The sequence below is a fragment of the Trichophyton benhamiae genome (genome assembly GCF_000151125.1).
Source record: "Trichophyton benhamiae CBS 112371 chromosome Unknown contig02295.1, whole genome shotgun sequence".
Taxonomy (NCBI): domain Eukaryota; kingdom Fungi; phylum Ascomycota; class Eurotiomycetes; order Onygenales; family Arthrodermataceae; genus Trichophyton; species Trichophyton benhamiae.
The window spans coordinates 482,012-498,814 of NW_003315097.1; the positions used below are offsets into that span (position 1 = coordinate 482,012).

General features: G+C 50.6%; 7 protein-coding genes across 7 annotated transcripts; 5 read left to right on the forward strand and 2 right to left on the reverse strand.

Annotated features, from left to right (window-relative positions):
• Positions 1 to 1,033: 1,033 nt before the first annotated feature.
• Positions 1,034 to 3,341, forward strand: ARB_01073 (uncharacterized protein; the record flags this gene model as incomplete). Its single annotated transcript, XM_003012776.1, has 2 exons — positions 1,034 to 2,385; positions 2,453 to 3,341. The coding sequence occupies 2 exons, from the start codon at positions 1,034 to 1,036 to the stop codon at positions 3,339 to 3,341; spliced, it is 2,241 nt and encodes a 746-aa protein (XP_003012822.1).
• Positions 3,342 to 4,016: 675 nt separating this feature from the next.
• On the reverse strand, positions 4,017 to 4,172 carry ARB_01074 (uncharacterized protein; the record flags this gene model as incomplete). The annotated part of the gene is made up of 1 exon (XM_003012777.1): positions 4,017 to 4,172. One exon carries the CDS (start codon positions 4,170 to 4,172, stop codon positions 4,017 to 4,019), a length of 156 nt encoding a protein of 51 aa, XP_003012823.1.
• Positions 4,173 to 4,630: 458 nt separating this feature from the next.
• Positions 4,631 to 6,792, forward strand: ARB_01075 (uncharacterized protein; the record flags this gene model as incomplete). The annotated part of the gene is made up of 3 exons (XM_003012778.1): positions 4,631 to 4,854; positions 4,924 to 6,641; positions 6,701 to 6,792. 3 exons carry the CDS (start codon positions 4,631 to 4,633, stop codon positions 6,790 to 6,792), a joined length of 2,034 nt encoding a protein of 677 aa, XP_003012824.1.
• Positions 6,793 to 7,277: 485 nt separating this feature from the next.
• On the forward strand, positions 7,278 to 7,532 carry ARB_01076 (uncharacterized protein; the record flags this gene model as incomplete). The annotated part of the gene is made up of 1 exon (XM_003012779.1): positions 7,278 to 7,532. The coding sequence occupies one exon, from the start codon at positions 7,278 to 7,280 to the stop codon at positions 7,530 to 7,532; it is 255 nt and encodes an 84-aa protein (XP_003012825.1).
• Positions 7,533 to 8,871: 1,339 nt separating this feature from the next.
• Positions 8,872 to 12,547, forward strand: ARB_01077 (INO80 chromatin remodeling complex (Ies1), putative; the record flags this gene model as incomplete). The annotated part of the gene is made up of 4 exons (XM_003012780.1): positions 8,872 to 9,994; positions 10,053 to 10,592; positions 10,651 to 10,701; positions 10,872 to 12,547. The coding sequence occupies 4 exons, from the start codon at positions 8,872 to 8,874 to the stop codon at positions 12,545 to 12,547; spliced, it is 3,390 nt and encodes a 1,129-aa protein (XP_003012826.1).
• A 1,117-nt stretch (positions 12,548 to 13,664) lies between these two features.
• ARB_01078 (uncharacterized protein) lies at positions 13,665 to 15,101 on the forward strand (the record flags this gene model as incomplete). Its single annotated transcript, XM_003012781.1, has 3 exons — positions 13,665 to 14,501; positions 14,573 to 14,895; positions 15,020 to 15,101. The coding sequence occupies 3 exons, from the start codon at positions 13,665 to 13,667 to the stop codon at positions 15,099 to 15,101; spliced, it is 1,242 nt and encodes a 413-aa protein (XP_003012827.1).
• A 1,100-nt stretch (positions 15,102 to 16,201) lies between these two features.
• On the reverse strand, positions 16,202 to 16,366 carry ARB_01079 (uncharacterized protein; the record flags this gene model as incomplete). The annotated part of the gene is made up of 1 exon (XM_003012782.1): positions 16,202 to 16,366. The coding sequence occupies one exon, from the start codon at positions 16,364 to 16,366 to the stop codon at positions 16,202 to 16,204; it is 165 nt and encodes a 54-aa protein (XP_003012828.1).
• Between the last annotated feature and the right edge of the window lie 437 nt (positions 16,367 to 16,803).

Genomic DNA, 16,803 nt, shown 5'->3' on the forward strand with positions numbered 1-16,803 from the left:
AGTCTGAAGGGAAGAGCAGCAGCAGGAAGGGTGAACAAGAGACGAAAAAGCCAAAACGAAATTGTATTTAAACATTAATTTTTTGGAGGAAGGGATAAGCAAGACCGCAAAGGTCAATATTTGCTTTTTTACGTCCACAAGGACCCGTCTCTTCACACTATTTTCTGGTCAGGATGAAGATCGAGAGCTTGGCGGGCAATGGACGTGCAGCTAGCTGGCTGTTAGTCCAGAATTGGTCCCCTTCGTTGTTCGGCCTGGATGGCAGCGACAAACTCGACTCGAGGGGGGCGGCTCGCTCGATGGTTTTGCCTGCTCTCCCTCCCGTTCCAACCTTCGACTATTTCCTCGTTAATCTCCCCGGCTGCAACGGGAGACGAGAGTGTGCCCCATAGCAAAGCTACTGGGGGGGATATATTATGAACTAACGTCCTTAAGTGCAACCTGGGCAGGCTGCTGGGGCGCATTTTGGGTTAATCCGTTGTCATTTTCTTTTTTAGTCCTGCGTCTCTCTCTGACCCTCCTCGAATTTTATATCTTATTTGATTTTTCTTTATTTTTTTCCCTGGCTCCCTTTAAGCAGCTCTGGACCCGTCCCTCTGGACTGGCAGGACAGGGACTCCCAAAAAAGGACACACAGAACAACGTCAAATAAGAACAAAAAGGAAGACAGAAACACCTTCGTTACACATCGAAAGACAAGGTGCCGGAGAGAAGAATAATATAACACATTGCATGCAAGAAATGATATGCGGATACCATGTTCTTCGCTGGTCCTGATCTATCCTTGTCTTGGCTGATACCGTGAACACATTCGAAGAACAAACTGTTACATTTCCTGCAAGGAATCTATCTCGCTTTGCATTAGAGAGGTAATTCTTTCATTTTATATCGTCTCCTTCCACGATGGCCGAACATGAAGAACCAGCAATTGATGACAAGAACTACGATCCTGATCGTATAGCTCCGCAATTGACCGATTCAATACAATACCTTTATCCGAAGTTCCCCCACAGCCCCTGCGATATCTACCGCCATGCCACCCAAGACGAAGAAGACGAAGCTCGCCGAACGTCGTGCTGCTGCCACGGCCGGTGCAATTGGGAAAGATGGGGCTGGCAATAACAAGAACGGAGACGTCTTCCACTTTGTGACCGTGAATCCCATATCAGAAGACCAGAAGCTGGAGAACAGGACGTTGATCCGTTCACATGCCAGTAAGTATATATGGAGGCAGCATCGAGCTGTGCGAGCTGAAAATACTGGATCAGGAGGGCTGCCTACCAACGTTAGTATGGGTGGAAATGGAAACAGCTCCGGGTTAGCAGTTCGTCAGTATTCCGCTGCTGATGCTGGCAGGACGGTGGCAGCGTCTCGACGTCGTGGACAGACATTCAAGACATGGTCCGCGGGCGTTAAGGAGGAGACTCCGCCGAGCAATACTAATACTCGAATGGCAATGGGCATGAGTGTGCATAGAGTTGTTGACATGAATGACAGTGTGCCCAGCATCGAGCCGGCTGTCGTAAACGGGAACCGGAACGATATACAGACCAATGTTGATACAGGCTGTGACGACCAAGGCGAGATAGAGGCAGACGCAGACGGAGATACGGAAGAAATACCACGAGACAATAACAATATCCAGGCCAATGACAGTGTTGTTGTTGCCGACGAAGAGAGTAGCGACTCTGAAGGCTCTCCTCCGCCTACTGGCTGTCGTGCTATAGCACCACACATAAGGGCCCCAGCTTCTAGTGTGGGCAGTAACAACGTCAACCGCCCATTCAACCAACTTATACACTGGCTTGAGAACCCTGGCCAGATATGTCCTTCTATACTAGACGAGGGAGCTATAGGCAGGCTCATGCGTTACGCTGCCTTTGATCTCTGGCCTGGCCTTGTCTTGGGCGCAGAGGGTCAGCGCTGGGGCCGCGAAGCTGCAGCCGGTGTGTGGCTACCTCGGGCAATGGCGAATCCAGCACTGTTCACTGCTTTCCTGTATGGAGCAGCCGGGCACATGCAAACCCGCCGCCGGCTGGATAGCGCGCAGGTTTCCCCTCAGACCAGAGGCGAGAAGATGGAGCAAATCGTCTGTGAGACCGAGACAATCAAGCAGCTAAACAAGATGATGAAGGACCCTGCCCAGGCGTTTTCTGACGAAGTTGTTCTCGCTGTTTTGTGCATGGCGTTCAACCGGATAGATTACTCTGGCTGGAAGCCCTCTGACCCATCTCCGAAAGCACCCCTTAGGAACCTGCAGTGGCTGGATGTATATGGCGGGCTGTCATTGAATGACCATCATGTTAAGGGGCTAATGGCTATTATTGAGACGAGGGGAGGGCTCAAGTCGATAAAGATGCCTGGTCTGGCCGAGACTTTATCTACGTATGTTTCAACGTCCTTTGTTTGGCCTTCTCTATGTGTGATATCCTTTATGCTAACCTATGTCTAGATCCGGAGTGATGCTGTCAACGAAATACCTGGCCAAACCCCGTCTACCCTTTGTACCTATCTTCAAGGAGACAGCCGTGGGTCAGACACCGAACTGGCCAACGCTGAACCCGACAACTGGCACCAATAGCTCAGACTACTCTGGAGGCTCCTCAGGCGAGCCGTCTTCAACAATGACCACAACCCTACACTACCTCCTCAGCACTCGTCCAATGCACAACTCCATACCTACCAATCCCCTCTCTCCGATCCCACCCAACCTACAAGTCATCCTGCAGAACATGCGAGAATACAATATCGTCGTTGACCTCCAGACCCAGGGCTTGCTACCGAATCTGGAACTGTCTGTTATTGCCGACCGCCGCAACTTTATCCAATACAATCTGGTCTCTCTACCTGCTTCCTACGAGTTTCCGGACAGCTACAACGCCATATACCGCCTGTATGAACCCTGTCGTCTCGCGGCAATGGTTTACAGCATGCTAGTTATATTCCCATTACCTGCAGCCAACCGGCCGTTCAAGCAGCTGGTAACACAGCTTATTACAGCCCTGATCACCGTAGACGGCGATGAGGGAAGCGGCTGGGCGGCTGAATCCGGCCAGTGGCCGTGGGAGTACGAACGAGAAGGCAGCCAGGACCTGACCCCCGAGGAAGAGGAGCGGGTGTCGTGCCTATACCTGTGGATCATCGTGATGGGCGGAATAGCGTCTCGAGGCATGGGGGAGAACAGCGAATGGTTTGCTGCCCGGTTCGAGCAGACGCTGCAGATGAAGGGGATGTCGACGTGGGAAGAGGTGAAGCAGTGCCTGACCTCGATAATGTGGATGGACAGCGTCTGTGACTATGGCGGACTGGCCTTTTGGAGAGAGACTCGAGACGGCTTCTAGTTCCGTCTTCCTGTCTGTCCACTCTCCCGTCTCTTTATATATGTTCTTTGACTGTCGATTTATGCCCCTTTCTTGCGTATACCATAATGATTGGTGTTTCTCGTCTTGGGTGTCTTGGAGGTATCTGTCTATATAGGACCGGCGGAATATCTCTGCTTTTTTTTCCCCCCTGATCTTCTCTTTTGCCCTTCTCCTCCACTTCTTCTATCATCCCCTCTTCCCCTTGCCTATCCATATCTATACACAAATCTATCAACGTCCCTGCTGCCCCTGACCCTGACTATAGTTAGTCTGACAAGTCTTGCCACTGACACCTGTCACCCCCAGCCCCCTGCCAACTCTACTATCCTGCTCCGCCTTCCCACGCCTTCACTAACGTCATCGCCTTCACCACTGTCAACATCAACATCAACATCACCATCACCGTCTTCTTATTCTTCTTCTATCTCCATCTCTAGTCTTTTCGACTTCTTTTCTGCCCCCTTTTTCTTCCTATAAAAAGCAACGTCGTGGGGGCCATGCTTAGTCATATGTAATGTCACGTTTACCATACGAGTGGGACGTTTGTGCGGCGTTGACCAACCAGATGCCTGTAAATCACAGCTCGTAAGCAGAAAACCGCTTAGTCATCCTGAAATCTCTTCTCTTTTTTTCGCCTTCAGCTTTTTTTTTTCTTCATCTCAAAATCTTCAACTTCGACTTTTTCTTCTTCTTTCTCATCTGCTTTTTTTTTTCTTCCTGGACTTCGTTGTGTTCTTTTTTTTTCCTTTTCTTTCTCTTTAGCTTGTTAAATAGAGAGGAAAGAGAGAAGAGAAAGAAGATATAAAACATCAGTGAGGCTTGACAGGCTGTTTTCCTGCTCTATTCTACCTTAATTACACCGCCTCCGGCTCCAGTGTTTTTCTCTCACAGCACAGAAAAACACACACCTGCAAAAAAGCACCGCCTCCCACCAGCAACACACGCAGAGAAAGAAAAAGACGAGAGCAACAGGATCAGAGAAAATCCTGTCCTTTCATCATATTCTGTGTTCTCGGCAGTGTGTGTCTTTTTGTTTTAGATAAAATCCCAGTTCTTTTTTTTTGCCTTTTTTTTTTTTTTCTTGACTCCCGTAACGACCCATCTACGATCCCTCCAAACGCGCGCCAGTAATCAGTGACCTGCTACTTTCGAAGGATACCTTGAAGGATACTCGGTGAGTATTCCATCCGTCTCGTCTGTTCCGTGGTTTTGCTATTCCGTGTCAAGAGACGCCTGGCTAACCGTCTGTTCTGGTGCGAGCAGTTAATATGGCTGATAACCTGAAAATCGGAAACCTCTCCCTTAACGACTCCCAGCACGCGCCAAACCAGACCGGACGCTCCGCCTACATTCCTCCGCACCTCCGTGGTCAGGCTCGTCAGGCTGCTGCCGCTGAGTCTGCCGCTGGCCCTACCGTCGACGGTGCTGACGGTCCTGCTCCCGGACAGAACGGCCGCCCTGCTGGCATGAACGCAAGCGCCTGGGCTCCAGGGTAGGTAACCTTCAAACAAGACTCCAAAAAATTTTGACTGAATTCCTGCTAACTCGAGGGAAGAAATAGAGCCCCGAATAACGCACCTGGGTGGGGTGCTGGAGACTACGGTCCTCGTGGCGGTCCGGCCGTGAATGGTAATTCTGGCTGGGGTCAACCCGCCGGCTCCCGTCGTACTTTCGATCCACATGCTTACGGTCACCCAGGCCATCAAGGTCAACAGGGCGGAAACTACGGCGGCGGCGGCGCTGCCAGAGGCTCTGGTGATGGCCAGTGGCGTGATGGAAAGCACATTCCCGGTCCCTCGAACGCTCGTCTCGAACGCGAACTCTTCGGCATCCCCAACGATCCCAGCAAGCAGCATACCGGTATCAACTTCGCCAACTACGATGATATCCCCGTCGAGGCTTCCGGCCAGAATGTCCCCGAGCCCGTCAGCACCTTCACCAACCCTCCTCTGGACGACCATTTGATCTCCAACATCAAACTCGCCTCCTACAAGGTGCCTACTCCGGTCCAGAAGTATTCCATCCCGATTGTCATGGGAGGCCGCGACTTGATGGCCTGTGCCCAGACTGGTTCCGGAAAGACTGGTGGTTTCTTGTTCCCAATCCTTTCTCAGGCATTCCAGAACGGACCCTCCCCGGCTCCCACTCAGCAAGGCGGTCAGTTTAGCTACGGCCGTCAGCGCAAGGCTTACCCTACCTCGCTCATCTTGGCTCCTACCCGTGAGCTTGTCTCTCAGATCTACGATGAGGCTAGGAAGTTTGCTTACCGCTCCTGGGTTCGCCCTTGTGTTGTCTATGGAGGAGCTGATATTGGCTCCCAGCTTCGCCAGATTGAGCGTGGTTGTGACCTTCTCGTTGCCACTCCCGGCCGTCTTGTCGACCTGATTGAGCGTGGCCGCATCTCGCTCTGCAACATCAAGTACCTTGTCCTTGATGAGGCTGATCGTATGCTTGACATGGGTTTCGAGCCTCAAATCCGCCGCATTGTCGAAGGTGAAGACATGCCCCCAGTTGCTGGCCGTCAGACCCTCATGTTCTCGGCCACCTTCCCACGCGACATCCAGATGCTCGCCCGTGATTTCTTGAAGGACTACGTCTTCCTTTCCGTCGGCCGTGTCGGTTCCACTTCCGAGAACATCACCCAGAAGGTCGAGTATGTTGAGGACAACGATAAACGCTCCGTCCTGCTTGACATCCTGCACACTCACGGCGCTGGATTGACACTCATTTTCGTCGAGACCAAGCGTATGGCTGATTCTCTGTCCGAATTCCTCATCAACCAGCACTTCCCAGCCACTGCCATTCACGGTGACCGCACTCAGCGTGAGCGTGAGCGTGCCCTTGAGTACTTCCGTAACGGCCGCTGCCCCATCCTGGTGGCTACCGCTGTTGCTGCCCGTGGACTCGACATTCCCAATGTCACCCATGTGGTCAACTATGATCTGCCAACCGACATTGACGACTATGTTCACCGTATCGGTCGTACCGGTCGTGCTGGAAACACCGGTATCTCTACTGCTTTCTTCAACCGTGGAAACCGCGGTGTTGTCCGTGACCTCATCGAGTTGCTCAAGGAGGCCCACCAGGAAGTCCCATCCTTCCTCGAGAACATTGCTCGTGAGGGCTCTGGATACGGTGGCCGTGGAGGTCGTGGCCGTGGCCGTGGCTCTGCCGGTGCCAACCGTGATATGCGTCGCATGGGTGGTGGAATGGGCGGTCCCCCTTCTTATGGCGGTGGTGGTAACTACGCTGCTCCCCAAAGCTACGGTGGCGGTGGCGGTAAGCATTCTCTCTCTCTTCTTCTTTGCTTAAATAACTAGTACTAATAGTGAGTATAGGAAACTATGGCGGCGGTCCATATGGTGGTGGCTATGGAGGTGGTGGCTACGGCAACCCATCCGGCCCAACTGGCCCATCTTCCTGGTGGTAAACTACTATCATTTATCGCTACCGTAGACGAAGCCAGCACTTGTTGACTTCCCTTACGACACCCGAACATTTTTTTTTATTGTTTCCTTTCTTTTACTGTTTCAATTTCTCACGACTGAAAAAGTGACGTTTCTGTTCTATCGAGAGGAACCGAAAAAAAAAAGGAGTGAAGAGGATAGGATATACCAAACACACCCACAAGATAAGGAGAGGAGGGAGCGGCTTTTTGTTACGATCTGCTACGAATTTCTCTTCCCCTTTTTTTACCTACCCAAATCTTTGATATCCGATCCTTTTCGTTTCTTCTTAAATCTTCCCATCTTACCCCATCTTCCCTTTGTTTTCAACTACTCAACCCGCATCGGCCTCTATGCCACAAACAAAAGAAACAAAAAAAAACAAAAACACAAAAAAACACCAAAATGATGCGGTTGTTATCGAGTTTTCCGTCTTTTGCACGCATCAACACCTCCACAGAGACGCTCAATGGTCTGTCTGACTCGAAAGATGGAACTGCCTTGTTTTCCTCTCTTCATCTTTTTCCTTGCTTCCTACAAACGTCAACGCAATGGGCCCAGGAGAGTCGTCTATCTCTCCATCGAGCCTTTGCTCTTCTCTGCATTGTCTTATCTTGTTCTCAATTTTTCGTTTTCCCTATCCTTTTCTTTCCTTGCCGTCGTCCTTCTTTTGTTTACCTCTTTCTCCGGCATTACGAGGAAGAAAAAGGAAGAAGCAAAATAGGGGAAACCAAATACTACCACCAAAAATCGGGAATCGGGGAAATCGGAACTTGCATGAAGATCATATAGACCAGCGTTGATTGTGGAGTGTTTTATCATCTTTTTTCCTTTCATGTCTTCTCATGTTTCTTACGATGCTCTCTGCTTTTCTTGACGGGTTTTTTGTTTCTGCTTCTGCTTCTGTCTACGGCTTGTCTATGAGATACCCCCCCAAAAAAACCACCCACCCCTTTTCTACCTTTCATCGACCTCCCTTCTACTCCTCTTCATCTCTCGGTCATGATGTCCCTTATTTCTTTTCCTTTTATTTCTTTCGTGTCTTTATCACAAGCCTGGCTCGACGACGGCGATGTTTCTTTCATACACGCCATTGTTGTCCCCCAGCCGGGGGCAGAAGTACGAAGCTATCAATCTTCTTTTCATGTCTCTTCCATATTCATGTCGCATTTCCCACACTTCTAGAAACGATAGAGAGGGAAACTGAACGGAAAAGGGAGGGAAAAAAACGCTTCTACATCTTCATCATAGACGGGAGGGTTTTTTTCTTTTCGTCCTTTTCCTGGTTGTACTATTTTCATCCATGGCCGGCTATTGCGTTGACTGGCTGGTTGTCTTCCTCTCTCGTGAGGTGGGATCGGATGAGATGGAATAGAAAAATAGCAGCAGATTCATATTCACTTCCTGTTTTCTCCGAGTAATCGTCACTGTATATCTGTCGGCTCCTGTAAATATGTATATGCAAATGTAAATTGGTAGATGGGTAGAGCGAAGTGACCAGCGACTTGCTGCGTTTCAGACACACTCGCCCCGTCATACAGGTATTTTTCCTCTCTTTTCCCATTTTTCTGTGCAAAAACAGCTTCGTCGACAGCCTCCCTGGAACGAGCCGGGAAAAGGAGCCCTGGGCCAGCGCAGGTTGGCGCCTGTGCCAGAGGTGTGCGGCAGTACTCAACTCCACGCGTAAATTTGCTGGGCGTCCAAGTCACTCGCCATCGCCCGCAAAACACCAAAAAGGCCAGCCAACCTCCTGACATCCGCTCGCTTCTTCGCTAACAAAACTTCCGGCGCGCACCTATTTTTTTCACGTCCGTTTCTTCGCCGTCACTCTTCCATTCTCTGCTTCTCCAGCTTTCATCGCCGTCTCCCGCATCCTCGGCTCGACTGACTCGGCGCAGACTCAACAATGATCAGCTCTGCTTCCTGGTCTCGAGTCGTCTAGTCAAGTTTCGCCAGCTCTTCAGGCTCGCCTGCTCGCTCGACCCGCAGCGTTTCTTCTTCTGCTTTCAATCTAGGCCGAGCTGAAAAAGAATCGACGCTGAGCCTGTCCGCCTGTAACGACTATGGCGAGTACCAATCCGCCGTCTCACCAGGGTAGCCCGGCTGCAACTCCTGTCCCGGCGCCGGCTGCAGCAGCACCAGCTCAACCTCGCCCTTCAGCGTCCCCTTCCCCAGCCCCGGAACAAGCAGCAGCAGCAGCAGACGGAGAGTCGCGAGCAGAGGCTCAGGCCACGTCAAAACCGGACACACAGGCACAGGCTGAGGAGCCGTCCACCGCGATAATGGAGGCGGGAACGGGTGCTGGCGATTCGCCGGACGATAGAGGCGCGTTCGAACCTGAAAAGGAGACTCATTTCGACAAGCCTGACGGAGGCTACTATGCGGGCTCGAGGAAGGATTTCCCGCTTCCTGCGTGTCGATACCCGTTGCCCAGAACGAGTGTGAAGCGTCTTTCGGAGCCAGAGCCAGGCACAAAAGGTGGCAGACAGAGACATTATACGGATGACCCCAACTACCCCCTTCAGGGCTTCTGGACAGAGGCCGGTACATGGGAGGACTGGCCACCAAAGGGCAGTTCTCCTGATCCGGAAGAAAAGGAAAAAGAGGAAAAGGAAAAGGAGAAGGAAAAGGAACAGGATGGCCATGATAAACCAAAGGAGGCAGATAATGCACGGGGCCAGCCAAACGGCAAGGAGAAGGAGAAGGAGAAGGAGAAGGAGAAGGGGAAGAAGGACAAGCCTGCTGAGTCGAAGCCTACGAAAGGTGAAAGCACATCTGCTGCAGAAGGTCGTGAGAAGCGAGATGCTAAGCCAGATGCTCATACATCGTCCACGACTTCTGCGCCTGCTAGTAGCCGTCGACAGACAAACGGGACCATTGGCAGTGTCTACTCTGGCAACAAGATTCGCCATCTCAAGAAAGACGATGGTATTCCGCTTTGGCGCAAGGATATCCAGCATCTCTTCCTGCGCTTGGTCTTTGAAGATACTACGCCCGTGTTCACTCGACATTCAGACGGGAAGAGCGGACTGAGCTTTGCGGATATCTATATCGATGCCATGGCAAAGAGCAGCAAGACCAGCAAGGTGCTAAAGGATAAGCTGACCACCGATAAGCCTGCCGCAATCAACATGGCTATGGTCTGCCTGCTGGTTAATTTTGGGCGGATGAATACTACCCTTAACTGTGAGTACTCACATGTATACCATACCAAACTTCTAAATCAGCGCTAACATGATGGTAGTTTTCCCTGAAATGCGTGCCCAGCTGCGAACATATCACTCTATCCCTTCTTTACAAGCCCATCAGGACTCCAGTGCATACAAACAGCTTCAAGATGCACCACGGCTTAAGTCTATATTGAAGGGTGCATCAGAAGATGTCGAACAACCGAACACCCTTGACAAACTGCGGGAGACGCCCGTTCCGCGGACTAACCCCGTCAACCTCATCTTTGTCCTGGCTCAGTATGCTCCTAAAGTATCAGAGATTCATTTCCACTCTCCCCACGACTTCTTCGACCTCGTCATGCGAGCTACCCTGAGCAGCAAGAGTCGAGCCAAGGCATTCCTCTGGCTGATGTGGTTTTATCTGGAGAGTGACTTTTCTGATGAAGCTGCTTTGAAGAACCCCTTTGGGCCTGGAACTGTTGGAGAGGGGACAGATGGCTCACCGTTGAAGATTCCTCAGCTAGAAGATTTGACGGAGGAAGAGGCTGATGCAGAGAACGTTGACACCCAAGATGAAATCCTATATGGAGAGGAAAAGCAAAAGGAACGCAAAAGTATGTTTTCCACTACTTTATGATAAATGGATGACACACGATATTAATTGGTGCATAGGAATCCTCGATGATGACGAGGTTGTCTCTCGAAACAAGCGAGTGAAAAAGGGTGAGTTATACTTTTGCTCTCCTAGTGCTCTATAACAGTGCTAACATATTGTAGATAATACTATGAGCGACGACCAGATGTCGGGTGATATCCCTATGAGCGGTACTCCTGGCGGTAAGTGTATACTGTCCTAATGCGTATCCCAGCAATCGCATCAAGGCTGACTCCAGTTCCAGGCCGAGACAAACAATCAACGTTCTTCACCCCTCTTAACCAGAGTAGACGCCCGGGGGATGACGATGATGACGAGCTGCTTACTCCCGTCCAGAGTCTGAGGTCACGGAATAAACGCAAACGAGATTCGTCAACTACTCGTTCAGGCAATGCTGGGCGGACGCGGATTGTGCTAAAGACAAAGATGGACCAGGCCGGCGACGGGTTGTCTCCAGCACCTCCTGGCTCAGGTCATCCGGTCCTCCACCAGTTTGCTCCCGGTTCTCCTGCTCCAGGACAGACATCTTCATCTTCCCGTCGACCTCGACCGCTGACCCAACACCAACTGGCCATCGAGCAAAACCGCCGGCAGCGAGTGGACTATATCCTTGCACAACGCCGTGCAGAAGAATATAGTAAAGCTCGCGAACGTAGGGAGCAAGGATCCCAACTTTTACATGCCGGCCAGTTGCTTCAGTGTCTACCAGTGGATTACGACACCGATGACGACCATTCATGGGGCAAAGGTGGCCTATGTTTGAACCCGGATGCGCAACAGGAAGATTTTGGAGAGGCAGGCAGCTTCTATTTCTCGGTATTGAAGAAGGTAGCTCGCCGCCTACATCGATGGGATTGGCAATCCATCGCTACAGAGGACAAGGACATTGGACCCAATGGATTGATGCATGAACATGCTCTCGATCTAGGAGATGCAAACGCCAACGGCGGCATGGGTGACGAAGAAGAGGTTGAACCATCCGGTCCTCCGGCCTCGAGCCGATCTAGAGGAGGCAGAAGAGATCGGAGATCAAACGCCAATAACGCAGATAAGCTATCTACCCCGGATCCAAACCGACTGGCTGCTCCCCCATCGACCGGCAAGAGACAGTACATTCGCCGCAAGCCGTTACCGGAGCGCAAGCCAGGTGACCCACCCAAGAGAGTTCGCCCAAGCAGATCGAAGGCGGCTCTTGCAGCAAAAGCTGCTGCAAAAGCTGAGGCAGAAGCACAAAAGGCTCTAGCGCTCAAGCAGGATGCCAATGCACCTGGTACGAGTGTTGCTGGATCTGAATTGGGACTACCCAGCTCACCGGGCAGGGACGTACGCATGAAAGAAGCTGGGGAGAATGAGAACGAGAATGACAATGAGCAAGAACAGGAGCAAGAACAAGAACAAGAGCAAGAGCAAGAGCAGGAGCAGGAGCAGGAGCAGGAGCCAGAACAGGACCAAGACCCCGATCAAGATCCCGATGACGAGGGACTAGATGATATCGACAAGGACATTATAGGCGATGCCAGTGCCTACGGAGATGACGGCGATGAAGATGACGCGGAAGGCGAATCTCGACTCTCCGTGTCTCCTCTTCCAGACGCTGACGCCGATGCCGACGCCGATGCAGACCCAGACCAGGAACCAGGCTCTGAAGTTGTGGCCGCCCCATCTGTCATACCTGATGATGCTTCTGTTGCTGCTATGGCCGACGACAAAACCCTCCCTGCCTCCATCAACGGCCATGATGATGAACATGAACACCTTGGCTCGGACGACTCAACAGAGGAGGACGTCACTGCTACGGCTCTAGCTGCCGCTGACTCGCCAGACACCATCAGCTATACGGAAGAGCCTGACCACGGACCTGATCAGGAGCAGAACATAGATGAGGATGGGGACGAGATTATGACCCAGGACTAGACACAAAACCTGCGCGTTTAACACGGTACTTTCTTGGAATCCGCACCTGGAATCAGACTGGGAGGCCGTGTCTTCTCCATTATTACCACGCTTTCTACATTTTGTCCTATTTTCTTCTATTTCTGACCCGGGGTTCGGAGGGTGACTGTACATTTATATTTATTTCTGTGGTATTATAGGGAGGGAGCAGGGAGAGGTGAACAGGCTTATGGGCGTATCCAGAGATCTTTCTTGCCCACCGACTTTTGTCAAGGAGTTGATGTAACTATCTACCTACCAATGTATAACTCAAGATGTATACTATCTGGTCCCAGAAAATGTTCATCCACGATCCTATCCAGGGGTACCAGCAGGGCCTCTTGTATCATCCCCCGCAGCCAAACCCCGTCTTTGGTCTCTCTGTGTGACGTTGTACATCGTCTTAAAGGGCAGTACTATAGTATCATGGATGTATAGCTCACCCCCCTTATCCCCGGAGACGAAAGAGACCTGCTGATGAGGTATTCGCCGGTTGCCCCCGAGGCCACGGCATGACCAGCCTGCCATCCAACGACCTGCAGCCACTTCAGCTCCTCCAGTGGCAACTATCTTCGCGCCTTGCTCAGTGTTTTCATACTTTTATACAGCGAAAGTTCAAGCAGCCTTTTTTGGTGGCGCCAGAAAAAGGAGTAAAACATGTGACATCGGCAAATCCAGCTTTTCTTCTTTGGAAGACCAAAAAAAAAAAAAAATAACAAAAAGCAACGAGAGGAAATAAAAACATCGGCGCAGGCAGCACACAAGCTGGTGTCTTCTTCTCTTCCCCAGCTATCTTTAGCTTCTTCTGCTCCTCCAGCTCCTTGTAGTATCCTCTTACACTCAGTCTTTTTGCTGCTGTCTCACGGTACGTTGTCCTGTTAACTTGGCTGACTATGCTGGTGATCGGCTCCCTTGCCCCTGGGCCGCACATGACTATAAAACTGCGGATACGGGGAACTCCTTCGTTGAGCCGTTGAGACGTTTGCCGCCCCCAGCTCACATTGACTCAGTTGTTGTTTCTCTGGCCATAAAAGGATGCTGTTGAGCTGCAGCTAACGTGTTTGTTTACAGAGCTGACACTGAACGAAACCAGCTTATAATGGAAAGCGAAGGTCGAGTGCTGCGGCCGCGGGCGAGAAAGCCCTTTGAGCTCCCCTCGGCTGATTCCACGGCTCCCCCGACTCCGGCGCCAGAAGATGCAAACAAGGAGATGTTTCCAGGCAATAGTAATGGCAACGACAACGGTAACGGCAGCTTGACTGCTGCGATGGACAAGGAGGGACTGGCGCAGTCCAGCCGAACAAAGTCAGATATCAACTTGACCTCCTCTACACTGCTGGGAATCTACTCGCCTACTGCGTTTGACGGCGGCCGAGAAGATAGAGACATCCCCGGGACAACGCCGTGGGGAACAGGTGCGCAGACTCCTAATCTACGAGGGTCAGGCATATTTGAAAACGGCAATGGTGCGAAGGCAAGCGGAAACGGTGCTGTGAACAGATTTTCCGAAGAGCAGAGGAAAAAGAAGCTTCACAAGCAGGAGCAAGACCGACAACGGCAGAATGAAGTGCGTCGTAGGCAGCGCGGGCTTGTCCGTGGTTATTTGCTGCCTGCCTTGCAACAGAGCGGGCTGTTGTTCCTGTTCGGTGTGACATTTGGTGTCATTATTATGCATCTACACGATAGCCCGCAGATGGCGGACCTGTTACCGCTGCACATCCCCGTGCGAGTGGAAATCATCAACTTTGGCCTAGAGTGGTGGCATTACCTAGTGTTCTGGGGAGTGGCCGGTGTTGCACTGGGTAATTTGCTACCTTGGTTCGATCTTATGTGGGAGGACTTTATGGGAGAGAACCCCGTCAAGGGAAGCAGTGAAGCTGGCTGGAACCCAATGGTGCGCAGCATCGGTGCTTTTGTGGGAGTTGCCTTCGCCATTGTAAGATTTTATCCCCCACGCCCGTGAAAGAATATAAGCCCCCGAACTAATATGTGTATGCTTGTGTCTAGCGAAAACTACCATGGCAGTCATCGACTCAGGTCTGTTTGACACTTGCGCTTGTGAACCCGTTCCTCTGGTACCTTATCGACCGCTCCAAGTCTGGCTTCGTCCTCTCTACGGCTATCGGACTGACAGGCATGATGGCCCTACTGGAGATGAACCCCGACATAATATTCTCCCCCAGCAACGCCGCCGATGCCGTAGATGAGACCGTATTCGGAATAGCCGGCCTGACCCTCTCACAGGGCCAGCTCGCAGTCGGAACATGGATTGCCAGCGTTCTCTTCTGCAGCTGTGTTTGCTTCGGCAATATTGGGCGCAAACTTGCATAGTGAGAGACACTGATTGTCTCGCTTTACTTCTGTTTCAAACACAGCAACAACGAAACGACCTTCTGGCTTTTTTCAAGGAAAATAAAGGAAGCGCATGACGTTAATGGATACCCTCTTGTTTAGCAATGATTTCTTCTTCTTCTTCTCTCTTCTCTCTCTTTCTCTTTTTCTACTCAGGACATGGCTTGTATGGAAACGGAAATGAAGTGCTGAAACGGCCGGTTAATTGTATAAACAAGGTAGAATTGATATGTAATTTTGTAATAAATAACCCCCCGAAATATCCTCGCTCTTGATCATGTCAAACAGCTTGCTAGTAATGGGCCCGAAACTGTAGGTTCAATCATTGCAATCCCATCCATGAGGCGGATGGCACTGCACCCAAGACCGAATCTTGCTTCCTTCTCCATTCCCAAGAAACATAGGTCATGTAACTTGAACGTCCTGGCATCATGAATCCCCGAAAGAACTTTTGCAGAACATTTTGACGGAATGTGATTTATTTGCGTTGTTCATGGAGAGGAAAAGAAGAGAAGAAAAAGAAGAAAAAGTCGAAGTCGAGATTTTATGCAAAAATTTTGATCACGTGATACTGCTTTTTTAGTGTGGAAAGTGGAAAAGAGCAGGAAGAAGTCCTTCATATATGAATACGTATATCTAATGGCTAATGGTATGTTCGAGGCTGATGTCGATGCTATGTTTATGACCATTGACTTGTCAGTGCTCAATTGCAGACGATTACTCCGTACTGTATAATAAGCTGTAGCTACTATTTAACTAAAGCTGTAGATGTTGCAGTAGATCTGATACTTTTTCTGTGTCTTCATTAATTGATACACTAATTTATTTAACTAGTTAGTGCCCTGCAGACTAGCTACATGTTTATTTGAGTGCAAACGGCGAGTTTAATAGGCTAATTTAAGAAAATTAAGACCAGAATATCAGATATCACTCTGTTTCGTGGTATCAACTAGTTATCAACACTGATCAAGCCGACCCAGCCCAGCTTTTCTCTTACTTCAGCCTCACCACCACCACCACTACGACTACTACTTCTCATTATCCATCTTTGTTATTCTCACCTCATTCTCTCTGCCAAACTCCTTCACTATCACCACATCTTCGTCTTCACTATCAAATTCACTCCAAGCTTCAGCTCTCACTGCCTGCTTACTAAAATATCACGTGACTGCTCCTGAAAAGGCAAGGTTGTTTATTCAAATCGACTTCTCGACCTTCTCCTTTGACTTCCTCTTTGCCTCTCAATCAACCGCTTGCGATCCTCAGACACAAACATCCTCCCTGCTAGAGCTCTCTCTTCTCCTCGCCTCTCTTTGCTTCCGCCCCTGTCCTTCTCTCCTTCAGCCTGCTCTTTTCATTCCCTCTCACTCTCTCCTTTTTCTCCCCTACTTCTTCGGCATAGCTGGCGCTCCGGGTTTGGTTGGATGAGGTCGTTGCCTTGACGGCCATTACGAAATCATGGCTCCTCTTCCCATTCAGTTTACGGAGCTTTTACAGGTATGATGGCCTCGGGAGTACTTCTAGAACTGCGCCTTGTCTGCCTGGAGCTTTTGATCCCTTACTGACACGTTGCCGTAGTTAACGAACGTTGATATTGTGGTACGCAATCACCCTCTCCACACGAGCAAGCCTTCTCCCCATTCCTCGCCCCAGTCAATCGATATGGCCCCTACGGCCTGCTATCTTGATATTTCATCGGATACTGCGTCTTTTGGGCTCATGTTGATGGGCATTGTGGTTGTTGGAATGTGGGGAGGAGGGCTTCGTGGCTGTGCATGATAGCTAACTACAGCTTGCTTCATCATCTTTATCTCTAGCCTGCATCTATCGGCTTTAATTCATGTGTAAGTATTCTCCAGCGGCCCCCGTTCTGCTTCCGCAGTTGC